The sequence below is a fragment of the Cnephaeus nilssonii genome, assembly GCF_951640355.1.
Source record: "Cnephaeus nilssonii genome assembly, chromosome: X".
NCBI lineage: Eukaryota > Metazoa > Chordata > Mammalia > Chiroptera > Vespertilionidae > Cnephaeus > Cnephaeus nilssonii.
Window position 1 is genome coordinate 35,124,714 of NC_137071.1, and position 25,015 is coordinate 35,149,728.

General features: G+C 45.2%; 1 protein-coding gene and 1 pseudogene across 2 annotated transcripts in view; one reads left to right on the forward strand and one right to left on the reverse strand.

Moving 5' to 3' along the window:
* The window catches only part of PGK1 (phosphoglycerate kinase 1), a 41,002-nt gene extending 17,458 nt beyond the window's left edge, over positions 1 to 23,544 (reverse strand). The window contains exon 1 of the mRNA XM_079765252.1: positions 23,389 to 23,544. Coding sequence (XP_079621378.1) covers positions 23,389 to 23,453 — 65 coding nt within the window. The 5' untranslated portion in view covers positions 23,454 to 23,544. The remainder of the gene's footprint in view (positions 1 to 23,388) is intronic.
* On the forward strand, positions 9,446 to 13,346 carry LOC307095716 (charged multivesicular body protein 1b-like; annotated as a pseudogene). The gene has a single exon. The product of its transcript is annotated as a charged multivesicular body protein 1b-like (transcript).
* Positions 23,545 to 25,015: the final 1,471 nt, after the last annotated feature.

Below are 25,015 nucleotides of genomic sequence, written 5' to 3' on the forward strand. Positions count from 1 at the left end.
GGAATATGAGGAAGAAAAAAACACCCAACCAGAGAGGCGGAAAGAAAGAAGAATCCAAAAGTGTGAGGATAGCATAAGGAGCCTCCGGGATGGCTTTAAGCGTACCAATATCCGAATTTTTGGGGTGCCAGAAGAGAGAGAGCAAGATACTGAAAACCTATTTGAAGAAATAATGACAGAAAACTTCCCCCACCTGGTGAAAGAAATAGACTTACAGGTGCAGGAAGCACACAGAACCCCAAACAAGAGGAATCCAAAGAGGACCACACCAAGACACATCATAATTAAAATGCTAAGGGCAAAAGACAAAGAGAGAATCTTACAAGCAGCAAGAGAAAAACAGTTAGTTACCTACAAGGGAGCACCCTTACGACTGTCAGCTGATTTCTCAACAGAAACTATGCAGGCCAGATGGGAATGGCAAGAAATATTCAAAGTGATGAATAGCAAGAACCTACAACCAAGACTACTCTACCCAGCAAAGTTATCATTCAGAATTGAAGGGCAGATAAAGAGCTTCACAGATAGAAGAAAAAAGTAAAGATAAAAATTATGAACAACAAATACATATCTATCAACAAGTGATTCTAAAAATCAAGTGAATTAAAAATCTGAGGAACAGAATAAACTGGTGAACATAATAGAATCAGAAGCATAGAATGGGAGTGGATTAATAATTCTCAGGGGGAAAGGGGTGTCTGTGTGGGGGGTATGGGAAGAGACTGGACAAAAATCATACACCTATGGATAAGGACAACGGGGGGGAGGGAACCGGGTGATGGGGAGATATAGGGGAAAAAAGGAGAAACAATTGTAATAATCTGAACAATAAAGATTTATCAAAAAAAAATAAAAAAGCGGTATAAGGAGTCAAGATAATGGTTAGCCATGCAGAGGAGGATGATGGTAGTGACTGAGATAGGACACCAGAGGGGTCTTAATGGGGTTCTGGTAATGTTCTATTTCTTGACTGGGATGATTGTACAAATATGCTCATTTTATGATTCCTCAAGCTTATGATTTGTGTCCTTTATGGTATGTATCTCATACTTTAAAAGAGAAATTTATAAAAATTAAAAATAAAACTTAACTGAAATAACAGGAACTAGCCCTGAAGGCCTGGGTAGCTAAAACCTATTCTATCTAGCAGTCACAAACAGTGGCTGGCATTGTCCTGCACTAGAGATTGGAAGTCATAGCAGACCTACCTAATACACAGACACAAACCCAAAAGACAGCCAAAATGGGGAGACAAAAAAAAAAACACAACAACAACCCAGAAATGAAAGAACAAGTGAATTTTCCAGAAGAGGAGTTAAATGAAAGGGAGAAAAGAAATTTATCAGATATAGAGTTCAGAATAATGATGGCAAAGATTCTCAACATGAGAAAAGATATACTAACTATGAAAAATGATATAGCACTAATAAAGAACACAGTGGAAGGACTACCGAGCAGATTAGGACAAGACAATGATTAGATCAGTGAATTAGAAGACAGGGTAGAAAAAAATTACTCAATCAGAAAACCAAACAGAAAACATTTTTAAAAAACAGCAGGACAACTTAAGGGAAAGGGACACCATGAAAAGTAACAACATTCATATAATGGGTATGCCAGAAGGCGAAGAAAGTGAGCAAGGGATAGAAAATGTGCTTGAAGAAATAATGGCAGAAAACTTACCTAACCTGGTGAAGGAAAAAGTCACACAAGTTCAGGAGGCACAGAGAATCCCAAGAAAGAAGAACCGAAACAGGCCTATGCCCAGACACATCATAATTAAAATGCCAAAAATTAAAGACAAAGAGAGAATCTGATAGGTAGCAAGAGAAAAGCAATTTGTTACCTACAAAGAAGCTCCAATAAGACTGACACCTGATTTCTCATCAGAAACTCTACAGGCAAGAAGGGATTGGCATGAAGTATTCAAGGCAATGAAAAGCAAGAACCGGACACCAAGATTACTATGTCCAGCAAGATTACCATTCAAAATAAATGGTGAAATAAAGAGCTTCCCAGACCAGAAAAAGGTAAAGGAGTTTATCACCACCAAACCAGCACTACAAGAAACGCTAAAGGGACTGTTGTAATGAGAATAGAGAAAGAGAGAAACATAGGCATATATAATTAAAATGGCAATAAATAAGTACCCATCAATAACCTTAAATATAAATGGATTAAATGCTCCAAACAAAATACATAGGGTATCTGAACAGATAAAAAAAAAAAAACATGACCCAATTATATGCTGCTTACAAGAGACCCACCTCAGAACAAAAGACTCACACAGGATGATTGAAGAAATGGAAAAAAATTATTCCATGTAAATAGAAACAAACAAAAAAGTTGTGGTAGCAAAACTCGTATCTGACAAAATAGACTTCAAAATGAAGGCTATCACAAGAAAAAATAAAGGTCACTACATAATACTAAAGGGATCAATCCAGCAAGAGGATATAATCCTGGTAAACACATATGCACCCAATATAGGAGCACCTAAATATATTTTTAAAACCTGCTAGAGGTCTTTAAGGGAGAAAACGACAGCAAGACTGTCATATTAGGGGACTTTTAACACCTCACTGATTTCACTGGTTAGATCTTCCAGACAAAAAATTGACAAGGAAACAGAGACTCTAAAAGACACACTGGATCAGATGGATTTAATTGACATTTATAGAATAATTCACACCAAAGCTGCAGAATATACATTCTCCTCAAGTGCACATGAGTCATTCTAAAAGAAAACATGTTAGGACACAAAATAAGTCTCTACAAGTTCAAAAATCTGTAAGAGCTAATATGCAAATGGTCACCACACCCTCACACAATCACGTCATAACGGCTCACACACTCAACACTGGGGAGAGAAGAATGGGGATCAGCCAGGCACAAATGAGCTCGTGAGAGAGGAATGGAGACCAGCCAGGCTGAAGCCCAGGAGAAGGACAAGCCGCACGGCCTGTGGTCCCAGGTGCCAGTGGCTGGGGCTACAGCCCGGGGGAGGAACAAGCCACCTGCCCCGTGGTCCCAGGCACCTGTGGCTGTGCTTGCACCTGCACCCCAGGAGAGGGACAAGCTACCTGCCCCATGGGCCCAGGTGCCTGCGGCCGCAGCCCAAGCAAAGCCACCCACCCACGGTCCCCTGCGGCTGCGCATGGCCCGGGCAAAGCCAGCCCGGGTCCCGGGTGCCTACAATGGTGGGAGGAGGGAATCCTGGGTCCCGAGTGAGGGGCAAGGCAGAGGCAGTTAGGGGTGATCAGGCCAGCAGGGGAGCAGTTAGGGGCCATCAGGCCGGTTGGGGAGCAGTTAGGGTCGATTAGGCAGGCAGGCAGAGGTGGTTAGGGGCGATAAGGCAGGCAGGCAGGCGGTTGGGAGCCAGCGGTCCTGGATTGCGAGAGGCAGTCGGACATTCCCCGAGGGGTCCTGGATTGGAGAGGGTGCAGGCCAGGCTGAAGTACCCCCACCCCCATGCACAAATTTAGTGCACTGGACCTCTAGTCTATATATATAAAGCCCTAATATGGAAATAGACCGAACGTCAGAACAACCAAACAACTAAACAACTGGTCGCTATGATGTGTGCTGACCACGAGTGAGTGCACACGGAACATGGCGGGCGTCAGCAGCAGGCAGCAGAGAGCAGAACATGGCGGGTGTTGGCCGTGGTGGGATGGTGGAGCAGGTGAGCGGCGGCGCCAGACCAAGGCGGGACACCAGTCGCTGTCATCGGGGCAAGCCTCTGGTGGTTACTAAAAATTCTTTGCTCCTGTGTGCCACAGTCCCGCCCAGCACTCGCACCTGCTGCCGGTGCAGGCCCCGCTCACACCCACTACTGACATTGGAGCTGCCGCTTGCACCCACTGCCAGCGCCCGGTGCTGGTCCCAATTGCTCAGTGCTATCAGCTGGTGCATGTGGTGGCTACCAGCCTCAATCACACCTGAGGGCTTCTCCACCTCTCCCTGCTCCAGAGGGGCGATCAGGGCAGCAGCCGCCGCCGTGCGCACCTGCTGACAGCACAGGACCCACTCACACCCGCTGCTAGCACCAGCCCCAATTGCTCCATGCCAAATTAGCGGGTGTGAGCGGGACTGGCACCGTCAGCGTGTGGGAGCAGCAGTGGCGGGAGCGGGGTTGGCGGCAGAGAAGAGATTGGGGACCGCGGCAGCAGGGGCTGGGTGGGGGTGCATAGGATGGGCCGATACCCGCCCCTGTGCCCACCGCAGCCTCGCAGCCTACAGTTCCTTTCAAGGTGCACAAATTTGTGCACTGAGCCCCTAGTATTTAAAAAATTCCAAGTATCTTCTCAGACAACACTGGAATGAAATAAGAAATCAACAGTCAAAAACATTCAAACACATAGAGGCTAGATATCATGTTATTAAAGAACTAGAGGCCTTGTGCACAAATTAATGCACGGGTGGGGTCTGGCCAGCCCGCCCTGATTGGTGCCGAGGGGGGAGGTGCCACGAGTGGATGACCCGCTCCCAATCGGGGTGGCAGGGGCTGATTGGGGATGGGACTGGCTGGGGGTAGGGGCTGCAGGCAGTTGGCCAGCTAGCCCCACCCCCCGGTCAAATTCCCAGTTGAGGGGACAATTTGCATATTAGCTTTTAATTATATAGGATGAATGGGTTACCAATGAGATCAAGAAAGAAATTAAAAAACTTCCCAGAAACAAATGAAAATGAACACACAACTAACCAAATTCTAGGACATAGCAAAAGCAATCCTGAGGACATAGCAAAAGCAATGGAAAGGAAAGTTCATAGTACTACAGGCCTACTTCAAAAAACAAGAAACATTAATAGTAAACTATTTAACCCTACAACTTAAAGAATTAGAAATAGAACAATAAGAAAAGCCCAGAGTAAGTAGAAGGAAGGAAATAATAAAGATTAGAGCAGAAATAAATGACATAGAGGTTAAAAAAATAATACCAAAAAAATCAATGAAACCAAGAGCTGGTTCTTTGAAAAGATAAACCAGATTGATGAACCATTAGCCAGACTCATCCAGACACAAAGAGAGGACCCAAATAAATAAAATCAGAAATGAAATTAGCAAAGTAACAACTGACACCACAGAAATACAAAGGAGTGTAAGAAAATACTATTAATAACTTTATGCCAACAAGCTGGACAACGTGGATAAAATGGCTAATTCCTAGAAAAACGCAATCTCATAAAACTAAATCAGGAAGAATCAGAAAACCTGAACAGGCCAATAACTGATGAAATAGAAGTAATAATCAAAAAACTCCCAGCAAACAAAAGCCCTGGTCTGGATGGCTTCACAGAGGAGTTTTATCAAACCTTCAAATAACAACTAACACCTATTTCCTCAAACTATTCCAAAAAATCCAAGAGGAAGGAACACTTCCAAGCTCTTTTTATTAGGCCAGTGTTATCCTAAGTCCAAAACCAGATAAAGCACTACAAAAGAAAGAGTACTACAGGCCTGATGAACATAAATGCTAAAATCTTTAACAAAATTTTAGAAAATCAGGTCCAGCAATACATTAAAAAAATCATACACCACGTCCAACTGGGATTTATTCCAGGGATGCAAGGCTGGTACAATATCCGCAAATCAATAAATGTGATACATCACATAAACAAATTGAGAGTCAAAAATCACATAATCATATCAGTAGACGCAGAAAAAGCATTCAACAAAATCCAACACCCATTTTTGATAGAAACTCTCAGCAGCCCTAGCTGGTTTGGCTCAGTGTACAGAGCATTGGCCTATGGACCAAAGGGTCCTGGGTTCAATTCCAGTCAAGGACACATACAGTGGTTGCAGACTGCTCCCCAGCCCAGGCACTGGTCGGGGCTTGCGCAGGAGGCAACCAATCGATGTGTTTCTCTCACATCAATGTTTCTCTTTGTCTTTCCCTCTCCCACTCTCCCTAAAAATCAATGGAAAAATATCCACAGGTGAGGATTAACACACACACACACAAACTCTCAGCAAAGTGGGAATAGAGAGGTCATATCTCAACACAATAAAGGCCATATATGACAAACCTACAGACATCATACTTAATGGGCAAAAACTAAAATCATTTCACCTAAGAACAGGAACAAGACAAGGATGTCCGCTTTTACCACTCTTATTCAACATAGTACTGGAAGTCCTAGCCATAGCAATCAGACTAGAAGAAATAAAAGACATTCAAATTGAAAAGAAGGAAGTAAAACTCTCATTATTTGCAGATGACATGATATTGTACATAGAAAACCCTATGCCCTAACTGGTTTGGCTCAGTGGATAGAGCGTCAGCCTTCGGACTGAAGGGTCCCAGGTTCAATTCCGGTCAAGGGCATGTACCTTGGTTGCGGGCACATCCCCAGTAGGGAGTGTGCAGGAGGCAGCTGATCGATGTTTCTCTCTCATCAATTTTTTCTAGCTCTCTATCCCTCTCCCTTCCTCTCTGTAAAAAATCAATAAAATATATTTTTAAAAAAAAGAAAGAAAGAAAACCCTAAAGACTCCACCAAAAACTACTAGATTTAATAAAGGAATTTGGCAATGTAGCAGGATACAAAATTAACACCCAAAAATCTATGGCATTTTTATTCACCAACTAGAGGCCCAGTACACGAAATTCATGCATGGGTAGGGTCCCTAGGCTTGGCTGGTGATAAGGGCCGATCGGGGTCTTCCAGCTGCCGGCCAGAGCCTTTCTTCCCTGGCTGCCGGCTGCCTGCCGGGGCCTTCCATTGTTCCGCGCCTACTCCTGGTGGTCAGCACATGTCATAGCAAGCAATCGAACTCCCCTGGGGACAATTTGCATATTAACCTTTTATATATAGAGAGAGAAGATAATGAATTCTCAGAAAGAGAAACTAAACAAACAATCCCATTTACCATTGCAACAAAAAAAAATAAGATACTTAGGAATAAACTTAACCAAGGAAGTACAAGTAAAAGACTTGTACTCAGAAAACTACAGGACATTGAAAAAGAGAAAGAGAAGATATAAACAAGTGGAAGAATATACTGTGTTCATGTATTGGTAGAATCATCATCATTGAAAATGTCTATACTACCCAAAGCAATCTATAGGTTCAATGCAATCCCTATTAAAATATCACAGCATATTTCACAAATCTAGAAAAAATACTCCAAAAATTTATATGGAACCAAAAAGACCCCGAATAGCTGCAGCAATCTTGAGAAAGAACAAAGTTGGAGGGATCACAATACCAGATTTCAAGTTATACTACAAAGCCACCATAATCAAAAGAGCCTGGTACTGTCAAAAGAACAGTAATATAGATCAATGGAACAGAACAAAGAACCCAAAAATCAACTTAAGCCACTATGCTCAATTAATATTTTACAAAGGAGACAAGAACATACAGTGGAGTCAAGGCAGTCATTTCAATAAGTGGTGCTGGGGAAATTGGACACATGAAAAAAAATGAAACTAGATCACCAACTTACAGCATACACAAAAATAAATTCAAAATGGAAAAAAAGCTTAAATATAAGTCATGAAACCATAAAAATCTTAGAAGAAACCATAGGCAGCAAAATCTCAGACATCTCTCATAGCAAAATGTTTACAGACACATCTCCTGAGCAAAGGAAACTAAGGAGAAAATAAACAAATGGGACTAGATCAAAATAAAAAGCTTCTGCACAGCAAAAGAAACCATGAACAATATAACAAGAGAGCCCACTACATGGAAGAACATATTTGCCAATGATACATCTAATAAAGGGTTAATATCCAAAATATATAAGGAACTCATACTTCAAAAGGAAGACAAACAATCCAATTAAAAAATGAGCCCAGCCGTCATGGCTCAGTAGTTGACCATAGACCTATGAACCAGGAGGTCACGGCTCAATTCCGGTCAGGGCACATGCCCAGTTTCCAGGCTCAATCCCCAGTGTGGGGTATGCAGGAGGCAGCCAATCAATGATTCTCTCTCATCATCGATGTGTCTATTTCTCTCTCTCCCTCTCACTTCCTATCTAAAAACAATAAAAAAAATAATTTTTAAATGGGCAAAGGACCTAAATAGACACTTCTCCAGACATACAGATGGAGAAGAGACATATGAAAAAGTGTTCTAAATCACTGATCATCAGAGAAATGCAAATCAAAACGACAATGATGTGTCACCTCACACCTGTCAGATTGGCTACCATCAACAAATCAACAAGTGTGGCAAGGATGTGGAGAAAAGGGAGCCCTAATACACTGATGGTGGCAATGCAGACTGGTGCAGCCATTATGGAAAACAGTATGGAGTTTCCTCAAAAAATGTAATATGGAACTGCAATTTGACCCAGTTATCCCACTTCTAGGAATATATACTGAGAGACCTAAAACACCAATCAGAAAGAATGTATGCACCGCTATGTTCATAGCAGAGCAATTTACAATAGCTAAGATCTGGAAACAAATGGGACTAGATCAAAATAAAAAGCTGCCCACCAATAGATGAGTGGATAAAAAAAACTGTAGTACATTTACACCATGGAATACTATGCAGTAGTAAAAAAGGATCTCTTACCCTTCGAGGCAACATGGAGGGACCTAGAGAGTATTATGCTAAACAAAATAAGCCAGTCAGAGAAACAAGTATCAAATGATCTCACTCATATGTGGAATCTAATGAAGAAAATAGATCCAGAGGCAAAGAAGCACAGAACAGACTGTGAAATCACAGAGGGAAGGCGTGGGTGGGTGGGAAGAGATCAACCAATGAACTTATATGCATATATGCATAACCCATGGACATAGACAATAGGTTGGTGAAGGCCTGGGGTAGGGGGTGGGTTGGGATAGGGGTCAATGGAGGGAAAAAGAGGGCATATGTAGTATTTTCAACAATAAAGATTTTTTTTAAAAAACTGTTCTATCTAAAAAGATTTTTATGTGGGCCTAGCATGATAGTATCTAATAATGGTGACAGCTGGAGGTGTGAGGGATAATAAGGAACACAATCTTAATTCTGATTACTTTGACATTATTTCTGGGTCGTAGTGAAGCTAACATCACTCAAAAGAAAAAAAAATTGCCTGGCTAGTGTGGATCACTGGCTGAGCGTTGACCTTTAAACTGTGAGGTCACAGTTCGATTCCTGGTCAGGGCACATGCCTGGGTTTTTGGCTCAATCCCCAGTGGAGGCATACAGGAGGCAGCCGGCCAATGATTCTCTCTCATCATTGATGTTTCTATCTTTCTCTCCCTCTCCCTTCCTCTCTAAAATCAATCAAAATATTTTTTAAGAAGATAAGTTATCTGTAAAAATAAAACGCATCAAGAGAATATGACACTTTTCGGAAAAAGTCTGGGGCTTCGAGACCCGAACAAACCCAGTGTCCAAGATGAAATTGATACAGTATCCTTCAAACAAACCATAGACAATAAAAATAAGATAGGCTCTTTCAAAGTGCCTGAGAGGAATGAGTGGAACACATGACCTAGCCCACCAGACAAATGGGCAATTAGGAAAGAAGTGATCAGGATGGCACAAGCAAAAATTTACTGCAGTGTCTCCTTTCTTACCCAACAGATTAATGCTTTACCATTTTTAAGAACTGGTAATTCCTTCCCTCTTCTGAATTCCTGGGAACCTCAACTTACTTCAATCTGACTGAAAACAACGTGTGGTAGCTATTTGTAAGATCTATGTTTTGCCTGCCAAGATCTTTTCTAGGTGATCTGTAGAATGTGAATGATAGTATCTACCTCACAGTTATGGTGAGAATTAAATGAATTATTGATTTGTAAAGTGCTTAGAATACCTGCTATACAGTAAGTACCATAAAAGTGGTAACTATTATTATATATGTTAATGCTTCTCCTATGCCATAATTCTGTGATTTAAGAGGCAGATCAACCATTACTAATGTTAACCTAAAAATAAGAGGCCTTTCAAAGTGAGAGGCAACAAGCAATTACAAAGATCACTAGGAATGCTATTCAGGATTCACTGATTCATGCAAAAGCTCAGTGTTTCATTTAGAGATCGAGTCAATGGGTATTTTTGAGAAACAGAAGGGGAATAATTACATCAATAGAAGGAATTGATGCAGATAAAATAACATAGTGGTGATATTAATTCTAAACAATGTTTTTAATTTTCATTCCAGTAGTCATCAGACCCAAGTCACAAGAACTGCTTTCTTTTATCTTTGCAGTTTTCTGGGACAAAATGTTGTCCTAAGTCTGGTCCAAAGGTTATTTTCCCTGTTTTATTTAACCTTCTGAAGATTTGAGGCATAAGAAGTACAAGGCAGTTCCTGTGGCATGGCAAGTCCAGCTCCATTTAAAAATGGCTCCGTTTATATTACTCTTTACACTAAAAACATTTAGCATCACACGTTAAGGAACTACAGGAAAAGTATGACCTAGGTCAGTGATGGGCAACCTTTTGAGCTTGGTGTGTCAAACTTCGCCAAAAAACTGAGCATAACTCGGGTAGTGTGTCACTTTGAGGAAAAAACATTATTTCGCAAATGTTTCATCCTCAGGAGCAGCAAATGTTTCATCCTCGGCATGTGGCCACCTCAGCGGCCACGTGTCATCAGAAATGGCTACGTGTGTCAGTGCTGACACGCGTGTCATAGGTTCGCCATCACTGACCTAGGTCCTAGGCAAAAAGACTGCTGCATGTTTGACCATAAAACTCAATTCCTAGCCCTAACCGGTTTGGCTCAGTGGCTAGAGCGTCGGCCTGCAGACTCAAGGGTCCCGGGTTTGATTCCGGTCAAGGGCATGTACCTTGGTTGCGGGCACATCCCCAGTAGGGGGTGTGCAGGAGGCAGCTGATAGATGTTTCTCTCTCATCGATGTTTCCAGCTCTCTATCCCTCTCCCTTCCTCTCTGTAAAAAATCAATAAAATATATTAAAAAAAAAAAACCACACTCAATTCCTAGTCCTTCCTCTCAAAGACTGAGGCCTGGCAGATGATTACAAGATCCTAGACCTACTAATAATTCCACCCAATATCCTATTCCCTAGTCCTGAACAGGCATACTTCAAAGATAATGCCAGTTCAATTCCGGACCATCACAATAAAGTAAATATCACAATAAAACGAGTCACAAATTTTTTGGTTTCCCAATAAATATAAAAGTATGTTTAGCCCTGGCTGATGTGGCTCACATGGTTGAGCATAGGCTATGCACCGAAAGGTCGCTGGTTCAATTCCCGGTCAGGGCACAAGCCCAGGTTGCAGGTTTGGTCCCAGGTCAAGGTGCGTGCAGGAGGCAACCAATTGATGTATATCTTTCACACTGATGTTTCTCTCCATCTCTCCCTCTCCTTTCTACTCTCTCTAAAAATCAATGGAAAAATATCCTCAGGTGAGGATAAACAAAAAAACAAACAAAAACACTTTAATGCGCCCAGCCAGCATGACTCAATGGTTGAGCATTGACCTATATGAACCAGGAAGTCATGGTTTGATTCCCAGACAGGGCATATGCCTGGGTTGCAGGCTAGATCCCCAGTGTGGGGCATGCAGGAGGCAGCTGATTGGTGAGGTGATTCTTTCTCATCATTGATGATTCTATCTCCTCTCTCTCCCTCTGAAATCAATAAAAATATATATTAAAAATACTTTAGCCTTTCTGCCTCCCTTCAGCGCACCTCTCCCTGGCCGCCCACCCAGAGGAGCCGTCGGACTATGTCTAATATAGAGATATACCTGTTCAACCTGAAGTTCGAGGCCAAAGAACTGAGCAGAAGTGCCAAAAAATGCAACAAGGAGGAAAAGGCCAAAATTAAAAAGGCCATTCAGAAGGGCAACATGGAAGTTGTGAAGATACATGCCAAAAATGCCATTCGCCAGAAAATCAGGCAGTGAATTTCTTGAGAATGAGTGCGCAGGTCGATGCGATGGCTGCCAGAGTCCAGACGGTGGTGACGATGGGCAAAGTGACCAAGCCAAAGGCCAGGATGGTTAAGTCGATGGATGCGACATTGAAAACCATGAATCTAAAGAAGATCTCTGCCTTGATGGACAAATTCGAGCACCAATTTCAGATGGTGGACCTCCAGACGCAGCAAATGGAAGACACGATGAGCAGTACGACGACGCTGACCACTCCCCAGAACCAAGTGGATATGCTGCTCCAGGAAATGGCAGATGAGACCGGCCTGGACCTCAACATGGAGCTGCTGCAGGGGCAGACCAACTCCGTGGGCACGAGCATGGCCTTGGCAGGGGGAGGATGAATTATCCCAGAGACCAGCCCGCCTGCAAGATCAAGTGTAACGACAGAATGCACTCTTGAGGTTTCCTGTCTGTGGCCACCTTCTGAAATGCTCTTTGTATATTAGAGAGATATTGCACACTACAACCTTTGAATCTGCCAGAATGCTGAAATACTCTTAAGATGCTTCTACCTTTGGGTTTACAGTGCTCTCGGGTACATTAAGAAATTCCAGGCTGCCCTAGAGGTTTGGCTCAGTGGATAGAGCATAGGCCTGCAGACTGAAGAGGCCCGGGTTCGATGCAGGTCAAGGGCACGTACCTCGGTTGCGGGCTTCTCCCCAGCCCAGGCCCTGGTCGGGGCACATGCAGGAGGCAACCAATCCATGTGTTTCTCTGTCTTTCCCTCTCTCTTCCACTCTCTCTAAAAATTAATGGAAAAATATCCTTGAGTGAGGATTAAAAAATAATAATAAATTCTTTTAAAAAAAGAAGAAGAAAAAAGAAAAGAAATTCCAGGCTTCTCCTGCCTCCCCGGGGAGACCTCCTATGCCTACCTGTGCTCCAGGGGCTTCTCAGGGCTTCATTGCGAGAAGGGGCTGATAGAGAAGTCAACAGGGGACCTGGACGCACTGGCCTTTGATGGACGGACCTACATCGAGTGCCTCAATGCTGTGACGGAGAGCGAGAAGGCACTGCAGAATGACCACTTCGAGCTGAGCCTGCGCACTGAGGCCACGCAGGGGCTGGTGCTGTGGAGCGGCAAGGCCATGGAGCGGGCCGACTACCTCGCACTGGCCATTGTGGACGGCTGCCTGCAGCTGACCTATGACCTAGGCTCCCAGCCCGTGGTGCTGCGCTCCACCACACCTATCAACACCAACCGCTGGCTGCAGGTCAGGGCGCACAGGGAACAGAGGGAAGGCTCTCTGCAGGTGGGCAACAAGGCCCCCGTGACGGTTCCGCCCCACTGGGCGCCACGAAGCTGGACATGGACAGAGCCCAGTGGCTGGGAGGCCTGGAGAGACCGCCACTGGGCCCAGCCCTGCCCAAGGTCTATGGCACAGGCTTCGTGAACTGCCTGCAGGGACACGGTGGTCCACAGCGGCTGCTGCACCTGCTGGAAGACATAGTCACCAAGCCCAAGCTCCGGTCCTGTCCCGCCCCATGAGCCACACTGCAGCCCCCTGCCCACCTTGCTGTAATCTATAATAAAAGTGTAATATGCTAATTAGACTGGACATCCTTCTGGATGTTCTTCCGGACGACCTTCCAGATGAAGCCGAGGCAGAGGAGGCAGCCACTGCGATGATGGGGGCCAAGGCAACCGGGGCTGCAGCAGGGGCCAAGCCCCTTGCATGAATTTCGTACATCGGGCCTCTACTTACTTTATATTTTTGTAAACGTGTTGCTTTCTTGGAAAAAAAAAAACACACAAAAGGAATTCTAGGCTTTCTCCACCCTTAACTGGATTTTAAAGTTCTGTCTATCTTGTAATAATGTGTATTTTTATGGCTGCCTTTTAACAGGACTAGTTAATTTTTGTGTATATGAATCTTCATAAAAAATTTTATCAAATCTCAAGTTCCTAGCTGGTTTGGCTCAGTGGATAGAGCATCAGCTTACAGACTGAAGGATCTAAGGTTCGATTCTGGTCAAGGGCATATGCCCGGGTTGCAAGCTTGATCCCCACTGGGGGGCTTGCAGGAGGCAGCCAATCAATAATTCTCTCTCATCGTTGATGTTTCTAACTCTCTCTCCCTCTCCCTTCCTCTCTTAAGTCGATAAAAATATATTTTAAAAATAAAAGTATTTTAAAAACAAACTCTTCCTTTGTGCCCTAGCTGGTTTGGCTCAGTGGATACAGCATCAGCCTGTGGACTGAAGGGCCCTGGGTTCGATTCCAGTCTAGAGCACATGCCTGGATTGTGGGCTCAACTCCCAGTAAGGGGGCGTGCAGGAGGCAGCCAATCAATGTTTCCCTCTAATTACTGATGTTTCTATCTCTCTCTCCCTCTCTGAAATCAATTTTATGTGTGTGTGTATGTATATATATATATATATATATATATATATATATATATATACTAGAAGCCCGGTGCATGAAATTCATGCACTGGAGGGAGGGGTGTCCCTCAGCCCAGCCTGCACCCTCTCCAATATGGGACCCTCAGGGGATATTCAACTGCCAGTTAGGCCCGATCCCTATGGATCGGCAGTCGGACATCCCTCTCACAATCCGGGACTTCTGGCTCCCAATCACTCACCTGCCTGCCTGCCTGATTGCCCCTAACCGCTTCTGCCTGCCAGCCTGATCACCCCCTAACCACCCCCCTGTCAGCCTGATCGATGCCTAACTGCTCCCCTGCCAGCCCAATTGCCCCTAACTGCCCTCCCCTGCCGGCCCGGTCGCCCCTAACTGCCCTTCCCTGCTGGCCATCTTGTGGCGACCATCTTTGTCCACATGGGGACAGCCATCTTGCGCGAGGATGTGAGGGTCGATTTGCATATTACCTTTGTTATATAGGATAGAGATATCTATCTATATATCTATATCTATATTTATAGATATAGATATATATACACACTAGTGGCCCAGTGCACAAAATTCATGCACGGGTAGGGTCCCTAGGCTTGGCCAGTGATCAGGGCCAATCGGGGCCTTCCGGCTACCAGCTGGGGCCTCCCTTCCCCGGCTGCCGACCAGGGCCTTCTTTCATTGTGTCGCCCCCTGGTGGTCAGCGCACATCATAGTGAGCAATCAGTCTCCCAGTCAAACTCCCATGGGGACAATTTGCATATTAGGCTTTATATATACTAGAGGCCCGGTGCACAAAATTCGTGCATGGGGGCGGCGGGGGGGGGTTCCCTCAGCCCGGCCTGCACCCTCTCCAATCCGGGACCCCTCAGGTGATATATGACTGCCTTTCCCAATCCAGGACCTGTGGCTCCTAACTGCTCGCCTGCCTGATCACCCATAACCCCTCTGTCTGCCTGCCTGATTGCCCCTAACTGCTCCCCAACCAGCCTGATCGCCCCTAACCACCTCTTCCTCACTGCGTACTCAGGACCCAGGATTCCCTCCTCCAGCCGGTCACAGGCACCGGGGACCCGAGCTTCCCTCCCTCTGACCGGCCGCAGCCACAGGGGACCATGGGCGGGTGGCTTCACCTGGGCCACAGCTGCAGGCACGGGCACCAGGGACCGCAGGGCAGGTGACTTGTCCCTCTCCCAGGCCACAGGCACAGACGCAGCTGCTGGCACCCGGAACTATGGAGCCGGCAGCTTGTCCTCTCCTGGGCCGCAGGCGCAGCCACTGGCGCCTGGGACTGCGGGGACCGTGGAGCATGCAGATTGTCCTTCTCCTGGGCCGCAGCCTGGCTGGTCCCCATTCCTCTCTCACGAGCTCATTAGTGCCTGGCTGGTCCCCATTCCTCTCTCCCCAGTGTTGAATGTCTAAGCGATTTCAGCATGAGGGCATGACAACCATTTGCATATTAGCTCTTTATTATATAGGATATTTTTTTTAAGAACTATTCCTTTCCACTTACAACTTGGCTAACTGTTAGCACAAGAAACCTCGCTTCTGGCCTATCTCAGCTTTTGACATGCCTTCCTCACTAAGCTTAATTATTTCTAGCTTTTCATTTAAAGTGAAATGTGTTGCTCTCCCTTTCACTTCAATACTTAGAGGTCACTGTACTAGTATAGTTATTAACTGGACTAATTTTAATTTTGTTACGTCTCAAGGAATAGGGAAGCCCAAGGAGAGGGAGAGAGCAGTTAGAACAAACACAATACTTATTAAGTTTGCTGCCTTAATATGGGGAATTCATGGCACCCCAAAACAATTACAGTAGAAACATCAGAGACCATTAATCACAAATCACCATAACAAATATAATAAAAATTTTTGAAATATTACAAGAATTACCAAAATGTGAGACACACAAAGTGAGCAAATATTGTTCGAACACGGCACCTGTAGACTTTCTCAATGCAGAATTGCACAAACCTTCAATTTGTAACAAAAACAGAATATCTGTTAAGTGCAATAAGACAAAAGACATGTCTGTACTCTAATCTACCTCACTGAAGAGCAGCCTTTCCAAAAGTGGGTGGAGATAATAATTCTATTATTCAAACACTTTAATTAAAGAAAGTCCCAAAATAAAGGTAGTACATATGCCTTTGAAGAAATAAATACACTCTCCTTAGTTTCAGGCTACTTGATTCTGATTCAAAAGCATATTCTTTAAATATCCTGAACATGGTTATAAAGTGCATTCCAAAAAGGATAGAGTATTCCATTACCACGGGTCATTTTCTCCCTCTGCGGCCTCCCAGAAGGCCCGTGGTCAAAAGGGCTAAGGGCAAAAGGCAGAGCACAAGCCACCCCTTATAGTGTTACTCCCTACCCTCAAGCCCTTACAAGGAGGAAATTCTTTGTACAGAAACACTCAAGAATCTGTCTTATCTATCCAAGTTTACATAGCTTACTGATGAGAACTGGACTTATACTTTCTTCTCATTGCCTGTGGATTACCTCCGCTATCATCTCCTCAACTCTCAACAATAGCTCTCCTTTATTTTTCTTTTCTTTTTTTTTTTTCCAACTTCCAGCATCATTTATTTTTCCTAGAATTTGGATACAATTAACTGCAATTTAATTCAATACTATTTAAGCCTCACTTTAGGTTCTTAAACTACCTCAGCATTTGTAAATGTGAATTCACATTCCAATAAAACTGGGAAAGTAAAATTTGATATACCAACAAATTTACTCAATATTGATGTAACTACAAAATTTTTCCTTTATTTTTCTTTATTGATTTTTAGAGAGAGAGGAAGGGAGAGGGATAGAGAAATAGAAACATCGATGAGAGAGAAACATCATCGATCAGCTACCTGCTGCACACCCCCTACTGGGACTCGAGCCCATAATCTGGGAATGTGCCCCAACTGAGAATTGAACCTGGTGACCTCTTGGTTCCTGGGTCAACACTCAACCTCTAAGCCACACTGGCCAGCCGGGCAACAGCTCTCCTTTTAGCTCCTTCTCTCGGTGGACTCCACCAAAGAAACTGCTCTTGCCTACACATTCCACTTCTTCAATTCCATGTAAAATATGCACTCCTTTCATTTCCACTTCCCTGAAACACTCAGGCATGAAATCAGATTTCACTACACACCTATCAGAATGGCTGAAATAAAAAATAATGACAACACCAAATGCTGATCAAGGATGCAGAGACTGATCACATACACTGTTGGTGGGAATGTAAAATGGTGTGGTTGCTTTGGTAAACAGTATGGGAATTCCTCAAAGGTTAAGCATATGACCTAGCAATTCCATTTCCAGGTGTTTACCCAACAGAAATGACAACATATGTCCATACAAAGACTTGTGTACGAATGAATGTTCAATGTTCACAACAGCTTTATTTGAAGTAGCCCAAAACTGGAAATAACCCAGATATCCTTTAATGAGCTAAACAAATGGTAGAACATCCATACCATAGAATACTCTTCAGTAATACAAGGACTGAACTATTTTTAAAAAAAATATTTTATTGATTTTTTACAGAGAGGAAGGAAGAGGGATAGTTAGAAACATCGATGAGAAACATTGATCAGCCCCCTCCTGCACACCTCCCACTGGAGATGTGCCCGCAACCAAGGTACATGCCCTTGACCGGAATCAAACCTGGGACCCTTCAGTCCACAGGCTGACACTCTATCCACTGAGCCAAACTGGTTAGGGCAAGGACTGAACTATTGATAGATGCAACAACTTGGAGAAATCCCGAGGGCATTATGGTAAATAAAAAAAGCCAGCCCATCAGCAGATGAGTGGATTATAAAACTGTGGTACATCTACACAATGGAATACTATGCTGCAGTAAAAAGGAACTCCTACCATTTGCAGCAGCATGGATGGACCTGGAGAGCACTATGCTAAGCGAAATAAGTATATCAATAAGTATATCAGAGAAAGATAAATATCACATGATCTCACTCATTTATGGAATATAATTAAAAACAAACTGATGAACAAAAACAGATCCAGAGACAGAGAAGCTTCGATCAGATTGTCAAACCTCAGAGGGAAGGTAGGGGAGGATGGGGGTAAAGGAGAAAGATCAACCAAAGGACTTGTATGCATGCATATTAATCTTAACCAAAGGACACAGACACCAGGGGGTGAGGGCATGAGTGGGGTGTGGTGGGGGGGGGGGGCAAGGGGTGAATAAGGACACATATGTAATACCTTAATCAATATAGAAAAATTTTTTTTAAAAAGCCAATGCCAGCCCTAGCTGGTTATGCTCAGTGCACAGAGTGTCGGCCTGCAGACTGAAGTGTCCCGGGTTCGATTCTGGTCAAGGGCACATACCCGGGTTACGGGTTTGATCCCCAGTGGGGGGCGTGCAGGAGGCAGCTGATCAATGATTCTCTCTCATCATTGATGTTTCTATCTTTCTCTCCCATCCTCTCTGAAATCAATAAAAATATATTTTTTAAAAAGCCAATGCCAAAAGGTAACATACTATGTGATTCCACTTATGTAACATTTTTGAACTGACAAAATTTTAGAAAGAGAGGACAGATTAGTAGTTACCAGAGATTAGAAATGAGGGAGAGGGGCCATGACTCTAAGGGGGTATAGCATGAGGGAGATCTTAGTGGTAATCAAACAAAACTAGCTTTGTATCTTAACTGTGGTGGGAGTTACACAAGTCTACACACGTGATAAAATAGCATAGAACTATATGTTTTATTCTAAGGTCAACTTTCTATTTTTGATATTGTACTATAATTATGTTAAGATGTATCCAATAGGGAAAATTGGGTGAACACAGGATCTCTCTACTATCTTTGCAACCTCCTGAGAATCTATAATTATCTAATCTAATAATAGACAACTATGCAAATTGACTGCACCTTCGCCACGCCCACCAGCCAGGCCACGCCCACAAACCAATCAGGACGAATATGCAAATTATCCAAACAAAGATGGCGGCTAATTTGCATATCGCGACAGCGTAGAAAGAAGCCAAGAGCTGCAGAAGGGAGCAAAGCTGCAGAGAAGCAAGCAAGCCAGGGGGAGGAGAAGGGAGGAGCGGAGGCGGGGCCGGGGGAGAAGGAAGTTGAGCAGGCGGGGCCTGGGGAGAAGGGGCGGGGCCGGGGGAGAAGGGAGGAGCGGAGGCGGGGCCGGGGGAGAAGGGAGGAGCGGAGGCGGGGTCAGGGGAGAAGGGAGGAGCGGAGGCGGGGCCAGGGGAGAAGGAAGGAGCGGAGGCGGGGCCGGGGGAGAAGGAAGGAGAGCAGGCTGGCGGAGAAGGTGGGGCGGGGGAGAAGGGAGGGGCGGAGGCGGGGCCGGGGGAGAAGGGAAAAGCAGGCGGGCTGGCAGAGAAGGTGGGCCGGGGGAGAAGGGAAAAGCGGAGGCGGGGCCAGGGGAGAAGGAAGGAGCGGAGGCGGGGCCGGGGGAGAAGGAAGGAGAGCGGGCTGGCGGAGAAGGCGGGGCGGGGGAGAAGGGAAAAGCAGGCGGGCTGGCAAAGAAGGCGGGCCGGGGGAGAAGGGAGGAGTGGAGGCGGGGCCAGGGAAGAAGGAAGGAGAGTGGGCTGGCGGAGAAGTTAGAAAAGCAGGGGGGCTGGAGGAGATCGCGGGGCGGGGGACAAGGGAAGAGAGCAGGCAGGGTGGGGTAGAGTGCAGCAGGAAACCCTATTGCAGGATTTTTCCTGCAATGGGAACGCTAGTTTCAAAATAAAATGTTAAAAATATTGAGTTAGTAGGAATATCAAGTCTCTATCAATCATCTGAAATCTCAGGAGTCCAAGCCCAGTTCCAATAAAAGCTCTCAAAGGAACCATGTCCACCCTTGATTCACTGCCCCTGACTGAAAAATTGGGATATCATGGCTGTCTTAGAGGTTTTTTTGTTGTTTTTTAAATTACTTTATTGATTAAGGTATCACATATTTGTCATCAAACCCCTCCCCCGTTCCCTTCCCAAACCCCCCCACACGCAAGCCCCCCTCCCCCTGTTGTCCGTGATCACTGGTTAGGCTCATATGCAAGCACACAAGTCCTTTGGTTGATCTATCTCCCTTGTCCCCACCCTCCCCTACCTTCCCTCTGAGGTCTGACAGTCTGATCGATGCTGTTCTTGTTCAGTCTATGTTGTTCATCTTTTCCCCCAGATGAGTGAGCTCATGTGATACTAGGAATACACTTATAGGAACTGAAAATGAGACAAGCAATAATAGTTATGCTGAGAGGCAAATGAATCAGTCTATAGTGAGTTTCTTTCTGGGCCAACAGTTCTTTTGAGTGAGGTTTTTTATCTGCTCTCAGTTTTTCCTCTCCGCTTCTTTTTCCACTACATCAAGGCTTGCTTAACAAGTTACAACAGGTTAAAGAGAATCAGTGAGGTTTAAAAAAAAAGGGGGGGGGGGCGGCAGACAAGCAAAAGGGAAGTGTTTCAGTCAGCAACGGAGTATGACTGGCATCCTATGAGAGGAAGAAAATGACATTGCAAAAATACGCAGGAAGCTTATACCAAGGTAAAGTCAATTGGTGTCCTAAAAAACTGAAGTGGAATCTGGTAATTATTCCGTTTCCTGGCTATCTTAAGTTCCATCGACAAAAAAATTTCCCTTGGTGATCAAAGCAGGGGCCAGAAGTCTCAACAAACATCAGAGTTCTTTTTTGTGGGACAGAGAGGAGGTTAAGTGAAGCAGCCATTACTCAGGAGGCCCATTTCCAAAACACTGCCAGCAAAGACCACATAAGGACATTGAAACAAAAAGAAATTTGACAAAGCATGGCTGCCTAGGCAATTCCAAAGAGTAGGGCTACAGTGTGACTCTGTTCAAAAAAGATGTGTTAATAATCAGGGAACAAAGTAATTTACTTCCTCTCCTCAGGCCACATAAGTAGAATTTATCCAGATTACAGTAGGGGGGAAATTATAGATTGCAACTGTCAGCAAACAAAAAGTCTACTTTAATTTGTCTTTGCTCATTATGTCCCAGTATTCAGAGGATCTGCTCAGTAGCTAAAGAGACTCAATTCTAGTTCTGGCTCTGCCACCAACTTGCTAGTTCAGTGACCTAGGACGGGTCATTTTCCATCAGCAAAACAAGACTAGCCAATCGTTTCAAGACTCAGGGTCAATCTGAATGAAACTTTGAGCCCTTGGGCACAAAGGTATTTCATGTTAGATCCAGAGTGAGAAAAGATAAGCACCTTCTCTAGTCCCACTCCCAGCCATCCCAGTTAATTCCTCAAGCCAATTTCCCAGGGGAGAGAGGAGATAAAGCCCAAAATGGAAATTGCAGAAAAGGGACCTGTACGATGCCCCATTTCTTGTCTTTCAGCTGGTACATGCATCTGGAAAGGTCAGGCTCGAGCATAGACGAGATCGGAGGAAATAATTAAACCTCAGATCTAGTTGCCAATGTCCACCTGTCCTGTTTTTCAGAGGATCCATCCCCTTTCCTTAACATCATCTAAGGGGTAGAAAGGGCCCTTGTCTAATACCAAGGTGACTGTAAGTAATTCCTACTTTGTCCAGATTGAAAAGGCCAAGGTTATTTGGGAAAATGTGGATACAGGGTGTTTTTCATGGCCATAAGTTATTGAGTTCTTCTATTTCCATAGCAAGGCACAAAGGCCACTTGCAAACTAACAGTAAGCCATAGTGAAATTAGAGGGGAGAGCTACATGAATTTTGGGGTACCCATAAAGTTCTCTAATTCATAGTGCCTTCATATGTTTAAGCTAGGGTAAAGGAAGAGTCCCCTACTATCCTACGTGTCTGCTAATATCCAAAAGATACCCTCACTTGAACCAACTCAAATTGGGAAAGGGCCTGAAGCACACCATTCACATGCCTGCCATCAATCATTTCCCAAAAAGGACAAGCCTGCAAAACGCCATCAAAGCAAGTCCTTATGGCCCCCCCAAAAGCACCACCTTTGCATCCTTTCAAGATATGTAACAGATGCCTGGCGGGTGTGGATCAGTGGTTGAGCATTGACCTATGAACCAGGAGGTCACGGTTGGATTCCCAGTCAGGGCACATGCCCTTGTTGCAGGCTCGATCCCCAGTAGGGGGCGTGCAGGAGGCAGCCGATCAATGATTCTCTCTCAAGAATGATGTTTCTCTCTCCCACCCTCTCCTTTCCTCTCGGAAATCAACAAAAAATATAATCTAAAAAAAGAGAAGTAACAGTCAAATATATCAGTTATATACCTAACTGTCCTCATGCACTTTGCCCCTGGCACGCACAAATGTACCACACGTTACAAAAAGAATGTACAAGCTCCATACACCATTCTAGTAACTGGGGCAAATAAGTGAGAAGCCATATTGGTAAGTGACCAGGGATCCACATGTGCAGAGTAAGAGACCCCCAAGTATATGGGGAGCCCTCCCCATTTCTAATATCCTGCTTCTCTAGCCACCTGTGAGGGTGAGGTTGGAGAACAGCAAGAAAGAGTAGCCACACCCTGCTCTACCATTACCCAGCATGTGTCACAATCCTGATGCAAACCCCAACGCCCCGAGTCCAAAGACCAGGTTGGGCGGCAGAGGCCTGTTACATAAGCTCTGCAGGGCTGCCATCGGTGAGCCCCACCCGACTTCACCCTCCTACCCCCGATGCTTTAGGGGGTTCTACTCCTGAACATCTATATCAACAACCTCTGGGAAAGATTTCTTTTTTTGCAAGGACCTTTGAAATGTAGGCCCTTTCTCTTCGCCTGGGATGGTCTAGGGCGGGGAAGGGAAAGTAACCAAATGACCTTTCAAGGTCCCTGCCTTGGGGCCTAGAGATTTGCAGGATATGCCTTAAGCCCCACCTCGCCAACTGGGAACTGGAGGAGACGGACCTGCATGGCAGGCATGGAAATGAGGGCAAAATGGTTCTCGGCAATCTGAGCTGTTCCTCGGTAGATCCACCCCAAAAGGGCACCTACAGCTCGTTTACTGGGTTGGGAGAAACGAAGTTAGAAACCGTCACACTCGGAAAAGCCTCAGCCACAATGGTCGGCAGCATCGCCTGGTATGGCTAGAGCCCATAGGGCAGAGCCCAGGACCAAAAGCGACTTTGGGCCGGCGGGAAAGCAAGTCGGCGCGGGCCAGAGAGGCTGCGGCAGAGCCCCGAGGAAGCGCGGGCAGATGTGCAGAATTACCTCATGACGACCCGCTTGCCCTTCACGTCCAGCTTGTCCAGGGTCAGCTTGTTAGAAAGAGACATCTTGGCAATACAGCAGCGCAGAGAGCCCGCAGACCGGCCAGCGACGGAGAGAGCAGCAAATGTCCGACTCAGACCGCGTGCAGACCTCTAAGTAGCGCGCGGGCCCCGCCCCCGCCCCGCCCCGCTCCCAGCCCCGCCCCTGCCCGGCCGCCGGTCGGCCCCGCGTCGCTAACAGCAGCCACTATTGGACGCAGCCGAAGGCACCGGCGCGCTTCAGTTGCTCCGAATCGCTGTCAGTCTGTGAGGGCGCTGGTGGGACGTGCGGCTCACACTTGTCACGTACTACACGCAGCGACCCACTGGGAACTTTCCTAAGGGCGGGAGCGGGAGCGGGAGCGGGAGCGGGAGGCGGCGCCCGCTGGTGGAGGGGAAGGAGGCGTGTGGCCTCGCAAAGCAATGTGAACAGAGGCCCAAGGTCGCCGCTAGACTCTCCGCCGCCTCACCCAGAGCAGCTGCGACGCCACCCAAACCCCTGACATTCTGGGAGAAAGCACCACCCCCAGCCCCCACCCCTTAGAGTTCCCGGCAGCTCTACCAAGTTCATGCAAATGAAATTCCACATAAGGCTGCTGACTGGTTTTAATAATCGAGACTTCTTAGAAGTCCAGGTCCCTCCTCCTCCCTACCTTTTTTATAAGAAAAAGTGCAGCCCGGATGGTGTGCCTCAGGGGTTGCCATGATTTGATTCCTGGTCAGGGCACATGCCTGGGTTTGGGGCTCGATCCCCAGTAGGGGGCGTGCAGGAGGCAGCCGATCAATGATTCTCTCTCAACATTGATATTTCTCTATCTCTCCCTCTCCCTTCCTCTCTGAAATCAATAAGAATATATTTTTTTTAAAGAAAAGTGCAATGTAACTGTTCTGGTTACAACACAAGGCTAATGGCAAGCACATAGCATATTTCATGCATTAATGCGCACAAAACTCTGAAGTAGGTACTGTCATCCTCATTTTACAAATCAAGTAACTGATGCACAAAGAAGTTTACTGGCTTGCTTAGGGTCTCAGATCTTGTAAGTGGTGGATTCAAACCTAGACAGTCAACATGTAGAGTCCATACACCTACCTATACTATAATACAGTCACCATTGCTAGGAACTAGGTAGGTGAGTGTCCAACATACTTACACAGTTAGCTGAAGTGAAGTCAGAAATACAAAAATTTCCCATGTATAGTGCTCAAAGTCCAGGTAAGATGTAGGCAATATTACTTCATAGAGCATTGGTATTGAGACAAGTGTGTCTGTCTGATAATGAGACTCAAGTTTAAAGTTACTAGTATATGATAAACATTTGTTTCTTTCAATCCTGTCATTGGGAAACCTCCACAGAGTTACTTCCAAATGAATTTACATTTGAGGCCTCCCCATGATCAGTTCTGCATACATATGGCACTTATTTCATTCCACCTAGGATATTGTGGTGGTGGGAAACAATTCCTTTTGGGTAAGATTGACTAGCAAATAAAGGCATCAGCAGGGAAAGCAAAACAAGCATACAATCTGACAATCTGAACTTAACAATACTTCCCAATTATTGAACACTTACTGTGTGCCAGACTCT